Source organism: Lasioglossum baleicum, chromosome 12, assembly GCF_051020765.1.
Source record: "Lasioglossum baleicum chromosome 12, iyLasBale1, whole genome shotgun sequence".
Taxonomy (NCBI): domain Eukaryota; kingdom Metazoa; phylum Arthropoda; class Insecta; order Hymenoptera; family Halictidae; genus Lasioglossum; species Lasioglossum baleicum.
In genome coordinates this window covers 13230139-13254227 of record NC_134940.1, presented here as the reverse complement: position 1 = coordinate 13254227, position 24089 = coordinate 13230139, and the positions used below count along the sequence as shown (strand labels likewise).

Sequence of the window (24089 nt, the reverse complement as noted above, 5' to 3'; positions counted from 1 at the left end):
ATCCGCGGATGTATATCGGAGTTGCTGCTTCGACTGTGTCGGACAATTGTTTTAACGTTTCCTGTAAATTGTAGAAAATACAAATGCGTTTAGGACAGAGCCGGGGAACTGGCGGTCCATGGGCCGCACACGTATTGAGGAAATTGAGGAGGCACGAATTAAGGGAAAAAAGTTACCCCCTCTCTGCCATTAGCGGTCGCAAGCACGGTGGGGAAGAAGTTCCCCGGCTCTGGTGTAGGATCTTACATTTCTAATTGATCAGCTCTCCCGATCACATTATAATACTTGTCAATCATTGAATCACCCAGGTAGAAACAAGAGAATAGCGACTATAGAAAGCATGCCGTGTACTTGCATTGTCACAGTCGCCCGGCAATTGCCTGTCATTCGCCGATATACACTGCCGTGTATGTTTAGACGCTTGGAAAGATTCAATCAGACCTTTTTATTATCATACCAATGTTCTTTACGTCCTCCCTTGACTACTAAAGTACTAACACTAAACCTACCGAGCTTTAAAAGTATATAACTGGTACATGTTCCCTTATAAACGTGACAAGATTGATTTTAATAAGACTTTGTGCTGCTCCTATTGTAATACGTGCTCTACTAAAGATATCTATAGAATCGTTTCTTATGAAATCATTTTTATTATCTCAATAATTGTAAAACAAAAAATCTGGAATCGGTCATCGTGACCGCTACTGGTAGGTTTAGGGCTGCTTTTTACTTTACCGGGCTCAAAATTTGTGCCTTACACCTATAAATTATGATGTATTTGCTATGTAATCCAGTAGATTTGTACCCGGGGCGGCTGCAGATCGAAGTTTCGATTCTGTAGGATTAATGGTTCAGGAGCTATGCTTGCTTAAAGTTAATCAATCTGCAGTGTTTTTTACAGGTAAGGGCGCCGCCATATTGGTTTGTAGTGACGGTCGGTAAGCGGCTCGCGGTCGTCACTACAAACCAATATGGCGGCGCCCTTACCTGTAAAAAACACTGCAGATTGCTTAACTTTAAACAAGCATAGCTCCTGAACCATTAATCCTACAGGATCGAAACTTCGATCTACGGCCGCGCCGGTTACAAATCTACTGGATTACATGCCAAATACATCATAATTTATAGGAGACTGGCACAAATTTTGAGTCCGGTAAAGTAAGTTTACCCAGGCTTAGTGTTAAAGGTGTAGACTTCATTTTCTAGGATTGCAAGGGTGTGGGATTCGCGTTAGTTAGACTTCTGAGGGTGATAGCGCCCTAGATCGATCTTTCATGCAGCGTTTTTGACTACTGAAAAACCCCATTTTTGTATTATCGAGAAATGAGAACGCGAATCCCGCACCCTTGCAATCCTGGAAACGAGTCTGCCGCCTTAACATTAGAGCACAAGATCGAATAAAAATGCTACCAATTTGCACATCTGATGTTTGATACTTTCCGGAGAGGTTGCAAGCGTCTAAACGCATTTAGACGGTGGTGTACGTATCGCGTGGCCGTGCCTGACGGCGAGACGCGATGATCGGTGTTGGTCACGATCATCCGTGTGAGAGAAGGTGTGTGTCGGTTGCGTTTTGAAGGTACTCGATCGGAAGATCGGATGCTGACAACGGTGTCCAGTACTCCTGGCTGTGGAAGCTGGCGAACGTCACCCAATCACCGTACAGCTACCTGTGGACCAACACCAGCACCGCACCTGAACTGGTCGCGGGTCCGTCCCGTAGGACCATGTACGTCACCGCGCTCTACTTCACGATGACCTGCATGACCTCGGTCGGGTTTGGAAACGTCGCCGCAGAGACTGACAACGAGAAGATCTTCACCATCTGCATGATGATCATCGCCGGTACGGATAACACATACATACACACATACACACCTTGCACCACCGCATCAAACCGATAGTACTCTCTCGACCCGCTACAGTCTCGAGAATATTGATTAACGCGCCGCCGAGGACCTTGAAGGTCCCACGTATGCGTTCTGACCTAATTTCCCGTGGCGTAAGTCGTTCTCGTCGGGAACTCATGCTCCGCGATCGTGCGAGTGCATTGAGAGAGACTTCGAGGACACCCATGCTCGCGCCGTAATGATCCAGAGATCACGCCAGAGTCGTCAGATCAGGGGAATTCACTCGAATCGAGGAGAGTACGGTTACCCTCTCTCTGTCAGTACCGAATCAGTCACATGACATTGCAACACATGCACGACAGAGACGAAACGCGTCACGTGACAGGGGCCATGGCGGACACGTGGGGGAATAGCGTCGTGGAGGGGGGAGGTAGAGTGGGAAAGAAGTCTTTATCGGACGACTCTGGATCAGTGTCACCAGTTGAGAGCCAAACGGCTCTCACACATTCTCCTCCTTTACCCCTTCCACTATCCCATCTAGCACCATGCGCACACTCCAACGTCCCCCTCTAAGACCGTAGACTACGGTGCCCGTGCCGTAGACTGCACTAATCATCAGAGAGGGGGTACATGCATTCCCCTCGATTTTCTCGACCTGGCGACACTGCCCTGGATCACGCTGGTATTATTGGTAGCTGAAAAGAAGTCGACGTCACAGAAATCTCAAGTAGCCGAGGATCTGCAAATTTGTAGTACTAATTAAATGTATTAGTATGCAGTAGACGATGATATAAGCTGCATTATTATAGCGGATCTTCGTGCACAATAGAAATGGTCCAAGTCAACAAACAATTTAATAAATTTTTTAGAGGAAAGTAGGTAGAGCTTTCAGCCCAGTTCCCTTATCCCTGTGCTGTTCAGTTTGTAGATGCTCGGCAACTTACGGTCCCTGTACACTACGGTAGAGTACGGTACACACAAGGTGTGTTGATCACGTGTGTCGTATGGTTCGAGGAGTTATTCTGCGAGCTAATCTAGCCACGACTTTACTGCGAGGACTCGTCTTCGAATCGTTTAGCTGCTGCACGACGTCGCGTATCTGTTTGAGCTACGTGTTATTCTAAGATGAAGTGATTTCTGATTACCATAGCAGCAAAATTGTCGTTGGTTCGTGATAAAGTTACGTCCACAGTGAAGTAACATCGAGCAACTGTTTTGTCGCCTTCATCTTCTTAAAAGAAAGATATGAAAGTTGCTCGATGTCGCTTCACTGTGGACGCAGCTTCAGATTACCTCGTCGAGGCATTCGATGAAGTTGGGTGAATTCAATTGACTAATTCGTGGCCACGCATCCCACAGCCCTGCTCTACGCCACAATCTTCGGTCACGTGACCACGATAATCCAACAAATGACCTCCGCGACCGCGAAGTATCACGACATGCTGAACAACGTGCGGGAGTTCATGAAGCTGCACGAGGTGCCGAAGGCGCTCAGCGAACGTGTCATGGACTACGTCGTGAGCACCTGGGCGATGACCAAGGGCCTAGACACCGACAAAGTGCTCAACTACTGCCCCAAGGACATGAAGGCCGACATCTGTGTTCATCTGAATCGAAAAGTCTTCAACGAACACCCAGCGTTCAGGTGAGAGACAATGCGACAATGAACGTCTGAATAGTTTAGCCAAAAATATTTTAAAAGAACTTTATGCTTAACCAAACAAATTTCTGTAACTTGACAAACTACCGGGCCTGACGCAATGACGGATTTCAGACTATTTCTATTACACAGTGCTGATGAAAGTCTGTTATGCGAGTCGCGTATTTGTTGTTGCACAGGCTGGCCTCGGATGGTTGTTTGCGCGCGCTGGCGATGCACTTCACGATGTCGCACAGCGCTCCCGGTGATCTGCTGTACCACACCGGCGAGTCGATCGACTCTCTGTGCTTCATCATCACCGGGAGCCTGGAGGTGATCCAGGACGAGGAGGTGGTCGCGATCCTCGGCAAGGGGGACGTGTTCGGGGACAGTTTCTGGACGAACCAGTCCGTCGGACAGAGCGCGGCGAACGTGCGAGCCCTCACCTACTGCGACCTCCACACGATCAAGAGGGACCGGCTGCTGGAGGTCCTGGATTTTTACCAAGCGTTCGCCAACTCTTTCGCCAGGAACCTCATCCTCACGTACAACCTGAGCCATCGGGTGAGTCTCCGTTCCCCCACACCCTTCTTATAGCGCAGTGCATCCTCCCGTAACACAGAAAATTGTGTACTAATTTAAAGGACACGTGCAATGGACGGCGGAAGAGTTACTCTTCAAGGTCCTCTATTTGCAAGATTTTAAAGTCACGCGTGTTTCTTCACAGCGGAGCTTGTGTGTTTCTTTCGATGTCCGCGTAGGGCATGAAAAAACCAATTCGCCAACTTTCATAACCATTCTGATAATCTAGTATCAAAATATTTGTGTCTGAAAGTACCCTATCTTTCTTACATTAAACAATCAGAATTCGTTTTTTACATGCTGCACAGGGACATCGAAAGAAAAACGCAAGACACCCTTTAAAACATGCCCGTGACCTTGAAAAACTTTCCCCGCTAGTAGATGCGCCCTTTGAAACGTTGTAACTTTGTCTTGAGAAGCTTTTTCGTGCGACAATAAACAAGGCAAATATTCAGAGGAAGATGAGTAAAGGACAACTGAAGGTCAGCTAGGTATTTCCAAATAAAACGAAGACTATATTTCCCATGTATGTCAAAGGCTGAGTTCGGTTCAGGATAAACGATCGAACGTTCGTGGATGTTTCAGCACAGTTTATTCACCCCCAAAAAGTCTGGAACAACAGAGTGCGGTGTTTGTTTCTCTTTGGTTTATGTTGAATCGCGATAGGAATAACACGCACGCGCACACACACAGTCTTATGTAACAATAGTATTCTTAACCGACGTTTATCGCACGATGTTCACCGATAACGGCCGGCTATCAGCGTTATCGGCGCGTTCCGATTTCTAAACGACACACGACAGTCACGACTCCACCACCCAGGCACTAGAGAATAGGCATTCGAAAGACACGGCGACTCGTTTAGATTGCTTCCCTCTCGATGATCGCGACACGGTATGGTTCGTTGAGTTAAGTAAATCGCGCCGAACGACGATCGCAAATGATTTTAGCGCGAGAGAAATCTATATACAGGGTGGACCACATACAACAACTCGCCTCGTTTGCTACCAACGACAGGAACAAATACGCGCGGAAGCTGCTCGATCTCCAAGGAGCTCTATTACAGTCAACCCTCCTAGAACGCAATTAATTCGTACCGTATTATGTTATAAGAAACTCAGAATTAGTACAAATCAATTTGGCACAAATCGAATCGCAACTTTTGCTCCGCGTTATATAGAGGGTTCGCTGTAATAACATCTCCGGTTGTTTACAAGCGAAGCCACAGAGGACATACAGAGGTCAACCACGTTGTTTAAACGCGTTAAACGCCACGGGGTCATGGGTGACCGGCGCTATGAAATTACTTAAAAACGATTGTCACAGACTGCGGATTTTATACATTTGTGGATAGACGAAGCTTGAAACAACCGATACATTATTTTCAACTGCACAAAATTTTAAAAAAAAGAAAAGGAGATTGTATATTTGACTCCCGTGCCTTACAATTGATCAAACATATTTTTATTTTACATAAAGATCTCTAGCCATAAAATTAATATCAATTTATTAACGAGATGAGCAAGGCGAGAACTTCTATATCGATTAACTAACAATTGCTATGAATGACACCATCTCTATAAATTAAATAATTGAAACTTATGTGAAATGCATAAAATTCTCGTGGCAGTCTTTATATTCTGTTAGAGCATGGCGATTACAACAACCTATATTACGAAGGTCTTTCAAGGTCGACTACAATGGAAGCAATTGAACGACCTTGACTGACTTTCGTAGACAGAGTTGACCTTTATATATTCTCTACATGTACTTTTTCCTATCGACAGTGAGAAAAAGATGTCCTGGTGGCCTGTTTTTAATGCTTCACCCTGTACACACGTATATCAGGCCGTTACAGAGACACGAGAATTTCTTGAACGAACGGTACAGTGAATGGAAACGAACGCTTGTTGACCCCTTACACGATTGGTACGACCGCGAAACCCGGCATTTATTACCTCGCTCGTCGTAAGATCGTACAGATACGGTTTTACAATGATCTCTCTGTTCTAAGAAGCTGTTTACATTTTAAGTAGCCTGATACAGATTCGTCTATACCCGTAACCAGGGATCGAAAAAGTTATTAGAACATTTCCATGGGGACCATTTACACACAGTGAAACTACTTTAAAAAATGTTCTCACATCTCGAGAAATACAGAAATCAAAATTGAAACATTCCAACAGATGACTATTGTTAAACGAATACTACTACAAGGGTATTAAACAGTTATCGCTACACTGCTGATCTTTACGCAATCATCGATTGTTGTTAAAATCCGCAGTCTAGTTGTTACAGTTAAGTCGACACACTACGTTATTTATTTGCAATATTTACGCCGTTAATTCACATCAATTCTATGAGAACATTTTTCAAACAAGTTCCTACAAAACAGACTACAGAAGAAAATAAATCTGAACAGAACTTTCGAACCCCTTGCACTATGATTTCTTTCGACGCTACGAAATAACTACAACATTGTTCGACGTCGCTAGTTTTCTACAAGAAAAAGAAAATGTACCGCCGTGAAAGAAACTAATAAAACATTCTGATCTTGCTCGCTTGATAGAGCAAGGGGTTAAAAAAGAAAGACAACGGTCTATTTCGATCCCTGCTCGCAACACGCGAATGGCACCGGTGCATCACTCTTTCTTCTCTCTCTGTCCGTCGCTGTGCATTTTGCGGCCGGACATCTCCAGCATCGCTTTCGCGGTGTTGTCCTGGTCCAGTACCGATTTAGAGTCTCGCACGTTTTCCTCCACCTCTGGTAACGGGCCCACGCCCCACACCTCGCAGTGTTTGATCTTGAAGTTCTCCTTGCCGCTGAGCTGCACGTAGTTCTGGAAGGTGGTGCAGGTCAAGCTGGACTTTCCTGTCCCGTACTCGCCCTCCAGCCAGAGTCCAGGGTAGTTCAGCTGCCCACCCATGAGCAAACCGTTAGGCATAGTCTGTTGATAAAGATTCAGATACTGATAGTGCTTGTTGTAACCGGTGGACGAGAACGTCAGTATGTCCGGCTCGAGTTTGAACAGAAACGACGAATGATTCCCTATGAAATTGGGCCCTAGGGCCCAGCTGTCCGAGGCGAATCCGCCAAACACATGATTATCGGTGTCCTGGAGGATGATGATCGTGGAGCCTTGCATGGTGATTCTGCCGAGCATGGTCGAGAACGATTCCCCGTGCACTTGGCTGGAGAACAGGAATCTCCACTCGTTGCGAAGCTCGTGCGGCAAGCTCAGGTTTAGAAATAGAACGTCGCCTAGTCCTAGAATGCTGGGGAAGTGTGGTATGTTCTCCAGACCCTTGCAGACCGGCAGCAGGTTCAAGTCGTTTATTCTGCCGCTTGTGCTCTTGTCACCCTTCTTCTGGGAAACTAGGAAAAGGCACTGGAAGACATGCGATTGGATAGTCTTGAATGTCGCAGCAGTGACGAACCAGTTCTCGATCTGGTCGATGGTCAACATGTCCCCGTGTTTAAGAATGTCTTCGCACAGAGTCCTCGAGCGCATCCCTATCCTCCTGGTGTTCACGGTGCAGCCGATGCTGCTCCAGGTCATGTAATGCGCGTTACCAGAGTTCTTCTGGAGCCTCAAGTAGGAGTTGATGGTCGCTTGAACGTATTGCAGAAAAACCTCGGTCGGTATCTCTTGCTTCTGCTCCTCCTCGGAGAACCCATTGAACACCAAGCTCGTCCTCTCCTCTGGGCTACCTCGAACCGCGTACACGTACAAACGGCCAAAGTTCTCTCCGTTGATGGCGGAGACCTTCTTCCCTGGCTCGTGACAGAGGAACCGTACCACGAACTGCAACAACGTGTCGTCCAGGTGGATAGACCAGTGCTTGAATATGTCCTCACGCTTTATGGAGCCCGAGCTGCGGAACATCGACTTGAATAGGTTCTCCACCAACGTTAGCTCGTCCGCGGATAGGATATTCGCGGAGGAGGCTGTGCGGCTCCATGCATGACCCATCTGGAACAGTTCGTGTTGATTAAATCTTCAAATAAGATTGGGAAGCTGTTCTTTGATCAGATAGAGATGTGGAAGAGACAATTAGAGAGAAAATCAAGCAAAAGAGGTAGTGGAATTACAAAATCCCGCAAATTGCAAACAGTTGGAATCTATGCGAGTCACCGTAGGCATCGATCAAGCTTCAGCGAATTAACATTACTGTTGTTCTATTTATTATACAGGCTGTCTTGGCTGTCTTGATCACCTCGAATATTTATGTACGAATATTATGTACCTCTAATAAATGGTACACTGTGCCAGACATGAATTTAAATGGTGTCGAAGGGCACATCTCGTAAGGCACGTGCTGGTACATACTACATATACTTTGCAAATTGTTTCTACCGTGCTTTGAGGTACATTCTACTTCTCTCAGCTACTGCATGGTAACTTATTATCACAGTCAAACAGAATGAAATGATAAACAGATGAGAAATTTCTTGCATTTCCTATATTTTTCTATTATTTTATATACAGTCTTACTTCTGCGTAGCGTGGGTCAGTACTGACAAGCTTGTTTTGGACCGTTGCGTGCAAGCATGAGCTGTGCACAACGCCTGTGTACATTTCTTACTAACCAAGGTTATTAACACATTCTCACCAGGTGACGCATACGTAAATTTCCAGATTCTTCTGTGTTTAATTGAACAGAAAAGCTATTCTCTTATGCTAAAATAGGTATTTCAATAACAAGACATATTAAGTGGTCACTGGCACCATTAGATTGCTTAATTAAAAAAAAATTTTCCTCAATATCATAATATTCAACATATTAACTGGTTAAAAAATGACAGTAGTATTTTTTAACACAACATAACATTGCAAAATACCGTGACCTCGATCAGCGGCTGTGTCGAAATAGGTGCGAATGTATTAAACTGTACAACAGTAGTGTTATCTCGATAAAATTTGATTGATACCTATGTCCACTGAATTTGGTCCCGATGACAGCTTTGTCTGAGCAGCGACAGCCTATTCTACTCGACAACGACGTGTCACTTTCTCTTCGTTGGCATTCGTAACTCGTCGACGTGTCGTGTACGTGACAGGAGACCGAAGAAATAACAGTTTGTTTCCTCGTTGAAAGAGCGAGATAAGACGTCTTGTCGACGGAGAAATGCCGAGAGCACAGAGATCTGCACACACCTCTTCGTCGTTTCTCACCGTGTGAATTCAGATCGGTGGGAAGTGACGACGGTGAAAGTACGCGCGAGGCTGCGCACTTTTCGCCCGAATCAGGTTCGATGCATCCGAGACGAAGTTCCGAGACGGAACTCGTCGACGGAACGGTCCGCGACCTTATCCGTTCCGACGCGATAAATAAAATATTTTGAGGTTAGCCGAGTACGGGCAGTCTGCTACTTGTGCGCCTATCGACTCCCGTCACCGCGCGTGCGCGGTGGCCGAATGTGGGCGTGCGAACCGCCTCGCGTCCCTTTCGTTCGCGATTTTTCATCCGGAAAAACAACACAAGAACCTGTTTTTCCGGTGTCGAACCTGTACGAATGAACACCATCGAATCCCGACGACTGTTGCACGCTCCAAGACATCGAAGAATCAACTCGTGTCAACAATTAACCCATTTTACCGCTGAACCACTGTTTAACCCTTCCTATGTCAAATTGGCAATGACATTAGGAATTGAAGAACGAATTGTCAAATTGGCAATGACATTAGGAATTGTTGAAGAACGAGGCGTTTACTATTAATCAATTTTTCAAGCATCGAAATTGTAAGTTCCCACGCCAATCATTGTCCTAGAATATTCGGAAATTATGTGCCTAGGATGTGAAAGGGGTTAAAGGATTAAAGAGTTTCGTGAGGGCTTTTTGAATTCTCCAAAATGGGGTTTACGTTTACATAAATAGAAGTGGAGGTTATATAAGTGCCATTTTTATGTACTTAGTGAATGTAAACGGGGACTAATGAACGAAGTATAAAGGATAGTAGAAAGTATTTAAAAAGTAGGTGTTACACAAATATTAAATTATTAAATTCTATATTAGTGTCGCAGCATTATTTTCCGGGATCGAAAGAGTTGCGAAACTTTTTAATAGGTGCTATTTAAAACGTGGACCGCAGACCTTTTTTGAAAAGCGTTCTCGCATGATGAGCTCCGATGGGAACGGATAAATAAAAATGTATAGCGTCAATAAAATTTAGCAAAGTATAAATAGAAGGTATGAATTGTTCATCGATAGAGTAAATATTCTATTCAAGTAGTATTCACAGTAGTTTGATCGCAGTTCAAATGTCTGCGAACTCTTTGCAAATTTCGTAAGAAAATTTGTCAAAATTGGATATAATAACTTGTTTGAACATTAATAAGCTAATGAAGATAATTGTTTATTTGGACGGCCGATTATTTGATTAGGCGTCGAATTTCTTGCTCCAATAGATCGAATTCAATGTGCGAATTGGCACGTGTTATTACAAATCTAATTTTGAACGGAACAATGCGGTCCGTGTCGTTGAGATGGACCACGATAATTATTAATACTGAATAATTAACCGAATAATCGTCACCTACATAGTATGGGGCGGAAAACCGATAAAGGGTCCGCCGCGTTGCAGAACATTAATAATAGCAATGGAGATTCCCGGGAACAGAAATAATTATTCTGGGAACCATAAATAATCCCCGGTCTTCCTATACAATTGCGGATCCGCTAAATATTTGTTTATTTAGCCAAATTACCGGCCCAAGTGCATTGCACTATAACAATTAATTAGAAATGACCGAAATGCAGACCAACAAAACATTTCGAAATATAGGTTACATCCCGCTCTCGTACGCTACGAAAAAATATCTCAAATATTTATTTCGATTTGCTATTCGACTATCATCATGCGAACGCATTCATGCCGCTGCACCATCCATTATGCAACAAAGGGATCACTTGTGCATGAATAAATCGAATCGAGTTAACCCGCAGAAGACGAACTGAAACGTCATTCGTGCTCGATTTCGTTTCTGAAGGATCTTCTTAATATCTTGTTTGGATTTTCGATTCGATACAACTATGTGTAACAGCTTCGTTTTACAATACAATCTTCAAAGTAGAATCCCGTTTATAGTTGAATTTAGAACGTGATCAATTTCTTTTTATCCTCCGTTTAAAATGCTTTCACAATTACAATTCTCTCCTTCTTTCTAGGCATTCTGTGCAATAAGACATATCCACTCTATAGCGTCGCGTGACGCTAAGGGGGGAAACTGGCGTTCACTTCAAGAGCAGTCTTACATTTCTAATATTATTTTTAGCTACATTTATTTCTTTTCTTACTCGTTTCAACGAGTCTGAAATATTTCGACGGTGTTTTGAAATTATTGGAATGCATAAAACCCGCAGTCTAATTATATTTGACCTGTATTAGGAGAATTCGTTTTCTGTGCAGCTGATATTCCGGAAGGTGGCCGACGTCCGACGGGAGAAGGAGCTGGCCGAGAGGAGAAAAAACGAGCCGCAGTTGGATCAAGCGCAGGATCACCTGGTGCGCAAAATTTTCTCGAGGTAGGGACAGATTTGTTGCCATTGAGCTCGAATGGATACCGATCGCGAATCCATTCCGCGCGGAACGACGCCCGCTGCTTCGCTCGACGGTCCCTCGTCCTTCCAGCTTCATCAAACGCATTTCTCTTCGCAGAAAACTACTTGTTCACTGCCATCAAACCGATACTTTAAGCTCGCACAACCTCGGCAAAACGATCGACAATCTACGAATACAATTCCCAACAACGGGACCAGATCAATTCGATCCCTAAATTGCTCTCATAAAGCAAATGCTCCGACTGTGCTACATTTCGATTCCGCGCACGATGCAGATAACATTATCCAAGTCAATTGTAGGAAACAGGAGTTGTCAGGTGTGCAAATGAATTCTTTGCTCCTGCAATGACTCGATCGCAACTTCATTTCGAATCCAAATCGTTCGAATATTGGAGATCGATTAGAGAAATATTGCATTCGTTAGTAAGCAATTAATAGATTCACACGAATATAAACGAATTAATTGGTGCACGTAATAAGTGAAAATGTATTTCTTCTTCTAACAATTGAAAACCGTATACTGCAGATTGTATTCGTTCATAATAACAATGAGCTGGTGAAATACAAAACAGTAAACAAATGTAAAAGATATTGCTACATGTAATAATGAATAGATCAGTCACAAAACTATGAAAACATTCAATGAATCTAAGATTGTTATTATTTTCGACGTATTAAAATGATTTATCTTCTGTTCCCTAGAATTGAGACTTCGAAACTTTTTAATTCGCATAAAGAGCGGCAGTCTTATGACCGCACAAGCGAAAGGGACGAAAGAGGATGGAGCGCGCGAGGCGGCGGCGGCCTTTACACCGGTTTTGCATAGAACGGCTGGTATCCGGACATCGCTGTAGATCTTTTTCGAACGGAGAAAGGCGAAAAAAGAAAATAGACGAGAATGAGCTCTCGAGCGAATCGCGGCGGGCGTCTTCGACGAAAATCCGTTTTGAAAGGCGCGTGCGTTCTCTCGCCGTTGTTCGATCGATGCTGCCGCTCGAAGCGGAAAGAGCTTCGTGTTTGACGAGACAGGGGACACAGATCCTGGTCCTGGTAATCGAGACTTATGTCCTCTCAGGCGGGACATCAAGTCCTCGGAATGTGTCGAAACAGTGGGGAACGCGCATGCGCTCGCATCGATTGTTCGGCGGCTATAGGCGGACTGAACCGAACGGTATTTTCTACATATATACATATACAGTATATGAGATTACGAACGAACGACGAGAATAAAAAGGAATTCGTTAACGAATTTAACGGAAGGAAGCTTTGCAAGAAAGGGAGAGAGCGTGTGGCTTGCGTGCGTGCGTCTGCGTAGATGAGAGCGAGCGAGAGATTGTGTGCGTGAAAGAAAGGGAAGTAATCGGAAGTAATCAAAAGTAATGAAAAGACGCGGATTAAAATGAAAGCAGAGGTGTGTCGTCAGCGGGCGATCCACGTTTCATTACCGCTACTAAAAACTGCTACTTTGCTACTACTACTCTACTATTACTACTAATACTACTACTATCACTTCTACTAATACTTACTACTTACTACTACTACTTACTATTACTACTATTTACTACTACTACTACTTACTATTATTACTACTACAACAACTACTACGACTACAACTACTACTACTCTATTACTCTACTACTCTACTACTACTATACTACTACTATTCCAATCCGTATCTCTCTGTGGTAAATTGTTGTTGATTGTTGATCGTTGCTTGGCTGGCCTGTTGTCCGAAAAGGTTCAAGACCGACGGGGAAGCCCAGATTGGCGTGACCAGGGCCGCAAACGGACGGTCCCAGCAGGATTCCGACGAGGAGCTCACCGTGAACGTCCTGCCGCCCTGGCCCAGTTTTAGGCAATTTCATTTCTTACGTATTTATTTCTCTTCTTCATTCTTTTTTATTGCCATCTTTGCTACTTCTTACGTACCAATCTCTAATTAAGAAACTTTTGCGTCGACACCGTCGATCGATATATAATACTGGAAAATAAAGACAGATTTTAATGACAAAAAAAAAGGAAAAAATGAGAACACACTCTCTAGTTTACCGACTTGATTGAATTATACCGTTTGATTGATTCGATTTTTATTATTCTTCTTCTCATTATGATTATATTTATCATCGTTATTATTATTGTATATTATTATTATTATTATTATTATTATTATTATTACTGTACACTCTCAACTGTGACTTTTCTACCGCTATGATGTATATACATATATAAATATATATAAATATGTATTTATATGCCATCGAGATGATATGAATATTTATATATATGTATATATGAATATGCGTACGTGTGTGCGTGTCTGCGGCTGTGGGCAAGGACGGCGCGTGTCATTTTTTTTTCGAAATTTCGATGTGCGTGCTGATTACGTGGAAAGGAATTTTGTAGTTTTCAAAAGATAATACGATTCATAACCAGAGTCTAATATTTGATTCGTAGGAGCTAGGCAAGATGATGTCGGTCCGCAAAATTTTGGGAGAACCACCACTCTATTCGGATCTCTCCCCTCTCTGATTTCCTTCTATTTTCTATTTATATTCCGTAGTCTATTTATTAGTCTGCTTATGCTATAACTCCTTTAGCAACGAATAAAACGGCCAGCATTACGTTCTGTATGTTTATCTTACTGGAAATCACTTTTTAATATATGTATACATATATAAAACACACGAAACATACAAAGGAAGTAGAAGAAGGAGAAATAATCGTTTATCTCCGATTCGTATATCTTTTTATGTTCCTAAATTGCTACAAAATGACTTCATAAGCGACATAATAAACTCTTTCAACGCAATTTTATTATACGACATCTTTAAAGTTTCACTAATTGTAAGACGTCCATCGAGATTTTTTCCATTCTTCTTTAATACGATACAAAAACCATTCTTACAATTTCCCTTGGGAAAAGCATAATTTTGATGCGATCGAGTAATCATACCACAATTTTCTTTATTAATACAAATTGTACACCTAAAGCTGTGTCCACACTGCGGCAACATCGAGCAACTTTTTATTCGGTAACAAGAGACAAACAAGACACGTTGTGGACACAGCTCAATACACGCATACCTTAACAAGACGACAGAGAAACGTTGCTACTAACAAGAACATTTGAAATCGCTATGAATCTGAATATTTGTTGGGTCGCGTGACACGCGACGTTTCGCCTTAACAGCCCCAGACACGTGTGCATCACTACACTCACACGGATAATACCGTACACGTGACCACGTGCGAGACTCGTACACGTCCGATTCGCATCAATTTTTGTTTCTCTTTTTGACCGTCCGGAGAGAGAGAGAATATATATTAATATCCGGACAGGTAATCCTGATTTTTGGCGGACACGGGACCCCGCGGTATTACGAGCGACACGACACGATCAAGAGAAAAACAAAAACGTTTGATTTTTTTGTCGGAGAACGGAAAAAATTGTGCTCTCTCGATATAAGCGCGCGCACGGTCCCGTCCGCGCTCGGAGACACTCTCGTTCACGTTTCCGGAGTGAAGGGTATCACGGATGTGCAATCGCTGTACACACGCTTGAAAGAGACAATCGAATCCATTCTATATATGTATATATATATGTATACGTACACGCGCGTGTACGGTATACGTATGTATGTATACATATATGTTTATTCTATTTTCACAGCACGTCCACGAAACACCACGCCTGGCCGAATCGAGGCTCGAGGACTCTCTTCGTAGATAAGCGCACGTTTGCAGTAGACGTTTTCAGTATGCATAGACGCCCGCAGAAAACACGACGAATCTCGTTAATCCGAGAAAAACAGGCTCTGTCTTATTGTTCGATCCTCGAAACGCCGGCGAATCGACAGCCTCCGTTCGCACGGAAACACGTCCCCCGATAGAACAACACTTTTCTTTTACTTTCTCACGCCCCTGAGCGTACGCCACTGGCTAACTTTTAATTCGCGTCTGTATCCCTGCCAGAAAATATTCGATCAACATATATGTATGACCGTTTAATTATCTGGATCTTCCGTCTTTGATCAAATATGAGATAATGGGATCCACGAAAGTTTCTTAAGGATCACGTTGCTTCCTTTTTATTAAATTAGTTTAGACTACAATGTACATACAGGGTGCAACAAAATTTAGTGTCATGGTTTTGGCAGATGGTTGTACACCTTCGGATCGCTGGAGATTTGTTAAAAGAAATTGCCTTCAAATTTTTCTATGCTTGTATCGCATTCTACTCACCTGTGGACCAAACTTGTGAAAGGAACTTAATTTCAAGATCAAAGTCAATTTTGCGGCTATTCCTTTTAACTTTCCACCTATCCGAAGGTGTGCAACCATCTGCCAAAGCCATGACACGAAATTTTGTTACACCCTGTACAATTGAGGACACCGCAGCAAGAAGCTCCATCTTTACCAATTTCGAGTAAATTACTAATTATTGTTTTTTTGCTTGATTGTTTTACGTCGCTTCTTCAACTGTTATGGTTATTAAGCGAATTAGTAATTATTTCGTTGATAAATTTTCATTTTTGGCTAATTTTTCGAATCTCGAGACGCATTTTTCTCGCTGCAATTTCCTCGATTTACTTCTTCCACGAAAATGTTTTCTACTTACGAACATTCTCCCCCGCGGAAAATTAGAAATAGTTTATGTAAACTTGCATCGAATTTGGTACTTCCAGGAAAATATCTTTTAACACGTTACGAGATCCACCTCCGCGGAAGGTTAAGAATAGTTAATTTAAACTTGCACACGGTTCCAGCAGCCTTAATTGTAGCACGCTCAAAGGTTGAAACGGCAGGTGGAAAGTTTAACAAGCTAACGTAATTGTTTGTAGTTGCTCGTCCTTATAAATTCGCACAACGATCGCTAACTTTGGCCGGTGATGTACGCTCTACCTCAAAATTACGAGGTAAACCTCTGCTTATCTTGTAATTAGACTGTGGATTTACATTTGCATACTGGCACTAATACCTTTTTTGTCTTGATACCTCGATATGGATCGTCTTGAGAACATTTCTACAATTTTGATTGAAACGTTTTTGGAAAAGAGCACCGTTTTCTATACGCTTAAAAGACATTCTTTTAATCCTTATCTCAATATATTTTGAATTTGTCTTGGAGAACTTTTCTGCATGTTTTTGTAGACAGACAAGAAAATTACTATAAATTTCTACTTCTTTATTAGAAATTAATTTATATCGAAGACGATAAATTAAACTATACGCTGAATACTATCAAGCCAGACGACTACGATGTTATTGAACATTGTAGAAAATATTAACTGTTAATACATTATCTACCGGCAAATATTAATAGCTCCTAAAAGTATTGTGGTCTTAGTAAATTTTATAACAGACGTAGACATTTTTTTCTTATCATTTATATATAATATGTCCATATTATATATTATATATTTATATATTATCATTTTTAAAAAGACATCAAAAAGACAAGTTCATTTAAAATGTTTAAAAGTTCCGCGAAGCGTTGACAGCTTTCCGGTAAATAAAGTGTTAACACAAGGTTCAGACCATTTGTAAACAATGATTTTGTGAAAGCTACGATGATCTCGTTCTCACCGGGGACTGTTTCCTTCTGTAAGTATGCGACATATCGGTTCGCCTCCCGTTTTGAGCATTCACACGAATCTCATACATATGAACGTGTATCTCACGATACGGGAATCCGCGATTCGCGTGTTTCCTTCGCGAAAAAGTTCTGAGGGTGCGAATACGCTGGCAGGTAACTTGCGAAATTGCGAGAGCAACTTGCAGAAGTTATTTGGGTGGTCCAAAAACGTACTCCCTTGAAAGAAGTGATTTCTGAGGTTACATATTGTTAACAGAGCCACGAAGAAGATTTCCGCAAAGGAAAAACTTGTTTCTAATGATCTGTAGCATCGTTCCCTTTAACCTTTAACTACCCTCGCCTTGAATTTTCACGTAACTACTTAATAATATTGGTGTACTTTTTACACCAGCGCGGGTAGTTAAAGGTTAAGTAAATACATTTTTGGATCACCCTGTATATTGTTCCGCTCTCTGAGAACAACTGTCGCGAGTTCAACTTGCTGGACATTATCTCACAGTAGGGATGTTCGATTTTCTGAAGAATGCTCAGATTACACGTGTCGCGAGAGTCGCTCTTGCATGAATGTCGCTTATTATTTGCCAGTGTATTGGCACCTTAAGTCTCGCGAGAAACGCCGCGGCGCCGACAGCTAGAGGCCAGAAGTAGAGCTTCCGTTTCGTTTTCGTAGATGCTCTGTAGAAGGTCCAGGCATCGAACACGTAAAACTGCTCTCATTCCCATGTGTGTCTCCTTATTCTCTCAGGTGTGACTCGGGCAACTCGATTCGGCCAGGTGTCGCATTCCACGGGATGCGTTGTATACACACAACCACCACCAGATACCATATATATATATATAATACAATGTTTGCCAATTTCTGGCGATCATTGCAGTTCTGACGAATGCTAGAGTGCTGTAAGATATACGGCTTTAGAGGGTTATGCGCATCTTTCTCCCTCTATACATGTATATATATATATAATTTTTAGCGGAAACCAGGATTGTATAGTGCGGACCCAAGGGCTCCGTAACTCTTTCGCCCGACGTTCTTAATCCTAACATCAAAATGGCCGAGCGTTAACCCCTTGCCTTACGAGACTCTCCAGATCGAAATTTAATCAGGCTCTTCCGATAACACGAAATACAGCAGTGCAGCTCTTTCGATGTTCGATTCAACACGTTCGTGACTGTTCGTTTTGTTTCATAATTGCAATACTCTAATAAACCGTTGCACTAATATTTATATTCTATGGTTACAGTGATCAGAAACTCTTCGTCCTTCATAATTTCTTAGCAGAAGAAGAAAGTTTACAGTTATTCTATGCCTGTGTACAAAACAGAATTTAATTTAGATTTAATACGAATAACTAGACTGCGGACTTTCTGCATTTATGACATCTTTGATCAGGCTTCAAGAGGAAAGCGATAAAACGTAACGCGGCGCTGGGAAAGAAACGTGCTACAGAAAATTTCCAAAGAACAGAATAGGATTCGCGCGGAGAAGAATAAAATTTCGCGGGGGGACAGCGTTCCGCGTTTGGAGAATTGGATCTTGTCGGAGATAACAGATCGCAGGGCAACCGGTTAAAGTGGAGACGGTGGTCGCGCGACGCGAAACGAAATTTCATTCGAGATTCGCAGCCCCGCGGAGCGAAAGAAGTGGCGAAGTCCTCGCTGCGCCTCGAGCATCCGATCCTTTTACGATTTTATGCAACGCCGAATGCATGTGACGTACACACTCTAGGATTCAAGTTTCTCTTCTTCTTCTCTCTTTTCTCTTCTCTTCTACTCTACTCTCCACTTTCTTCTATACCTCTGTACTAACTATATCTGTCTATCTAATATCTGTATCTCTGTTCTCTCTCTCCCTATCTGTCACCTGTACTTATATATATATTTCTATATACATACACGGACACACCGACACACAAAGAGACGTACATATTATATATATGTATACACATATACATATGTGTATACATATATACATATACCGGTGGCGAGTGTAGCTGCTTGAAAGACTGCCAGACCGCCGCCAGGGTTGAAAACAGTCGCAGAACCGCTCGAGAAAAGATTATTATAGTTGTACCTCGATCGCGGCATGGTTATATGCATGATAGATACTTAGAGTACCTAGATTAATCGACAAAGAGGTGGTCGAGGATCCTCGCGAAGATTGATCCGGTTCTATCGTCGACAACCGATCGGCTAACGGCTATCCGGATGTTCTTCGAGCAGCTCGCCGCACACTCACCAACGTATCATCGGACGTCGCGCGTCGATCAACCTGAATCGTGACTCTGTTCGACAAAAACAATTTATGATTCGCAGAAAAATCGATACAGATCCTACGGGTGAAAACACACTGTCCAACGCTGTTTCCGCAATATCCGATCGCTCGTCCTCGAGCTTCTCACCCTAAACGCTCAACGGGACAGCAACCATTTTGCAAATTTACGGTCTTGAAAATGACGGTTCTCTCAATTTTTGTTGTTCAATTGCAGTGGCGGATCTAACGGGATACCATGGAGCCACGAATTTTAAATAAATTTATTCAATGTGTAACGGTATGAAATTTTTCATTACTTTTCTTTTTTGTTAATAAGTTTATGAGAGTTTTCTTGCAACTTCTATTTCTAGCTTGAGTTTGGACCTCCACTTGACTTGAGCCGCCACTGTTCAATTGTGTTAAGCCTGATTATTATTAGACTGCGGATTTTACGCATTTATGGTAAAACTGAATAGGCTAAATACAAAACTGAAAAGACATTTAGAAGAATCTAAGGTACTTTGATATTATTTTCGACTTTTTAAGATGATTTAAAAAGAATACACATTTTCATTTAACTTCAGTTTCTCGGACAATTTCTATTTTGCATAAAGATCCGCAGTCCGTACGTAAAGGTCGTCCAATTAAAACAATTGACACTAGACATCTGTGATCGAATACTTTCAGCCGGATTAAGGAAAAGTGCCGGTCAGAAAGCAAAGGAGATCGAGGAGAGCCGCTGCCAGGCGGATATTGCGGAGGTTTAATTCAGCGGACAGTGGGTCGAGATAATCGGGCAACCTAATATTTATCCGTCCGCTCTGATTTGTTATTCCGTTCGAGTGGCCGCGGAGCAGCCAATAATTCAAAGTTCGAGAGAGCCGGCAGTCTAATTACAGCGCTGTCCGAAGCTCTCGAGTTCGCAAGTCGGTCGCGATTCAACGTGCAAATCGTTGCCGCCCGTTGACAACGTGCCTCGACTTTTCGTCGGGAGCTGAACGGACTGTCGACATCAAATACCATTCGCCCGACTCGACTTGAAGAACGAGAGTCGAGTCACGATTGACCGTTGATCGACGGTTGCGATCGTCCAACCCGTATGTTTTATCGGCATCTTTTATCACCACTGCGACTACTGTCTTTCGAATCCCGTAGGCACACCAAAGTAGGTTGCTCGTGAACACACCGCTGGAGCTGTCTCCCTTTTTCTAGCCTCAGTAGAAACGAACTTGACTCATATATATAATAAATATATATATAATCTTTTTCTGCCACCAAGTGAACAAAAAAAAAACAACCATATATCTCTTCTTCACCCCGTCCGACTGAAACGCAAAAAAAAAGTGATAATCGTTGATGAGAACGAGATACACATGTGTATACGCCTCTCTATCTCTCTCGCGCTATCTGATATGCGATGCGAGAGAACGAACGGTGGGGAACGAAAGTTTCACGGATGACCAAAGAGAGAGAGACAATGTGAAACACACCTCTCCCGCCCGCACCCTCCACCCCCCCCCCACCACCACCGCCCCTCGTCCGAGGGGAGCAAAAGAAAAGAAAACAGAGTAATTTCTATATTACGATCCGATCTTCTTCTTCTTCTCCCATTCTCCACCGACTTTTGTACACCATGTATTTTATTATTACAACCCTTTACTTAATTGAATCGCCTAGTGAACTACTGGCCTCTTTGACCCCCGTAACAATTGTAAATAGCCCCAGCAACGGGTTGGTTTCTCGCCGCGGACTTACTAAACACGAGCGTTTCTCGCTCTCTACTTTTTCTCGATCCAGGTTCCGCAGGGAGAGACACACCGCCGACGTCGAGAAGGGCGACGGAAAGGACGGCAAGGACGGGAAGGAGGGCGAGTCCTCGCACTCGAGGAAACTCTCCACCACGGACGAGAGCACCGCCGCAAAACCGCGGACCGGCAAGTGGGGACGACTGTTAGGTAACTGGCGAAATCTCGTTCGGAAAAACATTCTTCCAAATTAACTCCCGGCCCATTCGGGAGCTAAGCGAAGCCGCATAGGTAGAGATCGAAAACGGTATTATAGCACACACGGTGGCGCGTTACCCTATGGGCAACTCGGGCAAATACCCGGGGCCCCAAGCAAAACGGGGCCCCGAACACAAACCAAGACCCAAGATCCAAATTCTACGTTTTTCTCCCCAAGTTATTTAGTTGGGGCCCCGAAATGCTACTTTGCCCAAGGCCCCAACTAGTTATAACACGCTACTGAGCACACATATGGACCGGTTAAGAGAGCACCTAGAGATGAAACGTTAATCGTGGTTAGGCTAACAGAGCCTCGATCACGTCTTCACCTACCCAAACAAACCAAAACTTGCTTTCTAAAAAGAGCAACGCGGATAAACGAAAAGTTTCACCCTAACAATTTTGCTTTCGCACCGCAGGAAGCGCGAGCCTGGACTCGGGCAGCGAGACAGGATCGGGCCCGGACACGTTCAAGCGATCGTTGAGCGCTCGGGACGCGCGACCAAGCTCCAGCGGAGGCAGCAACAAGATTTTCCCGAAGTTTGGGAAGCTGGCAGGAACGATAGAGGAGACCGGGGACGGAGAGAACGGCAAGGAGAGCAGTCAGTTGCAGCAACAGCCGGCGCAGCCGAGCCCTGCAGACTCGAAGCAGCTTCAGCTACGTCGTTTGGAGAGCTACGACGACGGTCTGATCACACACCCGAGCCACGACCGCGAGATCCTTGCGGCGGTGTTGGAGGTCAAGGTAGACCTGAAGCTGGAGGTACAGCGGGTGAACCAGAGGCTGGCGAAGATCGAGGACATGCTCCAGGTGAGAGCTCTGTAGAATTACTTCATAAATTGTAATTATGTAGAACGTAACTCGATTACAATTGTATTGATTTATTTTGTAATTCGTAATGCAAACTCTGCCACAGGTGTTGATGACGCGGCTACCGACGATCAGTCCCCAGCAACAGAAGCCGGGCGGTTTCCCGTCGGGCGGTGGAGGGTCGAGTGGGACCCAGCCGTCCAGTCAGGCTGCTCCGAGCTCGTCGAGCTGCCAACAAGGTTCTCAGGCGACCCAGACGACCGGCGGGAACGGTATCGGCGAGCAGAAGGTGTCCATAGCAACCGCGTCGACGTCGACGATGGCCGGGGAAGGTTACAGGGAGCAGGGTACGACGACCGAGCGTATCTCGAAGTCGCAGGAACACCATCATCATCACCATCACCATCATCAGCAATTGTCGGACCGGCTGAAAGACTCGGACTACAAGAGTTCGTCGAGGGAGGTCAGCAAAGAGCTGTTGGAGAGGCTCGCTCAGGCTTCGACTTCTCGGTCGGACGACGCCGCGCCCCTAGGACCGTTGATCCTGAGGAAACGCAGGAGCAAATCGAGGAACAAGGGTGCGGCGCCGCTCGCACCGCTCGCCAGCCAACCGATCAGCCCGTCCGAGGCCACGGAGACCACGCAGATGCTCGAGTGCACCGACGACAGGGATCAGCAAACGACCTCCACCGCCGCGGAGAGGAGCGACAGGAAGAGGCCTCCGCCCAGGCCCAGAGAGTACTTGTGAAAGTTCTTGTGGCTCCGGTCGGTTGTCTCGAGGCTCCTGCTCTGATCCTTCGGAATTCTGGGACTCTAGGAAAAAAAAGAAACTCTGAGAGCCGTTGCACCGCCTCCTCCGCAAAACTTGGCGGGGGAGCAGACGACTGGCCGCCGATATATACATACGTATATGTATATTTGACGAGGGCTCGGCACACGAAGAGCCCCGATGACGACAAACGGTGTGTTCAGGGATACCGGTCCCCAACGCTCGTTTCGTGACCGATGGGGACCACCGTTCCTTACGCGGTTTAGGTTAGATCGTGTATACCTATTGTTTCGTAGTCGATCGTGTGGAGCTCAAGGACAGCCGTACACACACGCCGGCGGACTATTCGGTTTTTTTTGTTATTTGTCTTGTTTGTTTTTTCTCGACGTTCAACGAACTGTCTAAACGCGAGGAGGCGCTAACTGCGCGTTGTTTACACCATTAAAGCCGCGCGCATTGTCTGTAACTTTCACCGCCCCGCGCCCGTGCCTCGGCGCCACCGCAAATTATACGCTAAAAATCCGCTTCGCGAAGAAATCATCCTCAGCGAGCTTCACCGAGGATCGTCGGAGCACACGCGAGAAACGAACCTACGGACAGGAGGAAAAGTACTAGTGTAATTAAGTATACATATGTTTATACGGGGCGGGTCCGCCACAGTGGTCGATTTTTCGAAAAAGTGGGAAACATGAAGCTTTTTCTTTTAGCCGTGTGTTTCACTGTTTACATTTCATGCGTTGTTATTTTTTAAAGCCACATTTCCAGCTTTTTTAAACAGCTCGGTGGAACACAAACATGATGATTCAGATTTTAATTGAGATTTTGTAGTTATAAATGAGATTAAACCGAGAGAGGCTTACAGCTGTACATATTAGACATTAATATATCAAATTGTATTACTATTGTCAACTTCTAAAATTATTTTTTTTGTCCCATTTTTCACACTCGTCGACCACTGTGGTCCGGTGACTGGGCCGCAACTGTGATTCTGTTGCTATCGCGGACAGGGAAAAATTCTGATTTT

General features: G+C 44.0%; 2 protein-coding genes across 7 annotated transcripts in view; one reads left to right on the top strand and one right to left on the bottom strand.

Moving 5' to 3' along the window:
* Eag (potassium voltage-gated channel protein ether a go-go) overlaps nt 1-23188 on the top strand; it is a 103341-nt gene extending 80153 nt beyond the window's left edge. For 2 of the 4 annotated variants that reach the window (XM_076434453.1, XM_076434452.1), the window contains exons 7-14: nt 1580-1845; nt 3210-3495; nt 3690-4053; nt 11484-11599; nt 13374-13490; nt 21280-21437; nt 21905-22296; nt 22403-23188. In XM_076434453.1, coding sequence (XP_076290568.1) covers nt 1580-1845; nt 3210-3495; nt 3690-4053; nt 11484-11599; nt 13374-13490; nt 21280-21437; nt 21905-22296; nt 22403-23044 — 2341 coding nt within the window. In that variant the 3' untranslated portion in view covers nt 23045-23188. The remainder of the gene's footprint in view (nt 1-1579; nt 1846-3209; nt 3496-3689; nt 4054-11483; nt 11600-13373; nt 13491-21279; nt 21438-21904; nt 22297-22402) is intronic. The other 2 variants (XM_076434454.1, XM_076434455.1) reach the window with 1 other exon arrangement.
* LOC143214003 (MTOR-associated protein MEAK7) lies at nt 4590-9490 on the bottom strand. Of its 3 annotated transcripts, none has more exons than XM_076434465.1 (2): nt 9005-9490; nt 4590-8045 (listed from the first exon to the last, which is right to left on the bottom strand). In XM_076434465.1, the coding sequence occupies exon 2, from the start codon at nt 8043-8045 to the stop codon at nt 6714-6716; it is 1332 nt and encodes a 443-aa protein (XP_076290580.1). In that variant the 5' UTR covers nt 9005-9490; the 3' UTR covers nt 4590-6713. The 3 variants fall into 3 exon arrangements, with proteins under 3 accessions (XP_076290580.1, XP_076290582.1, XP_076290581.1); XM_076434467.1 differs by having other exon boundaries at nt 9231-9490; XM_076434466.1 differs by having other exon boundaries at nt 9249-9489.
* Nucleotides 23189-24089: the final 901 nt, after the last annotated feature.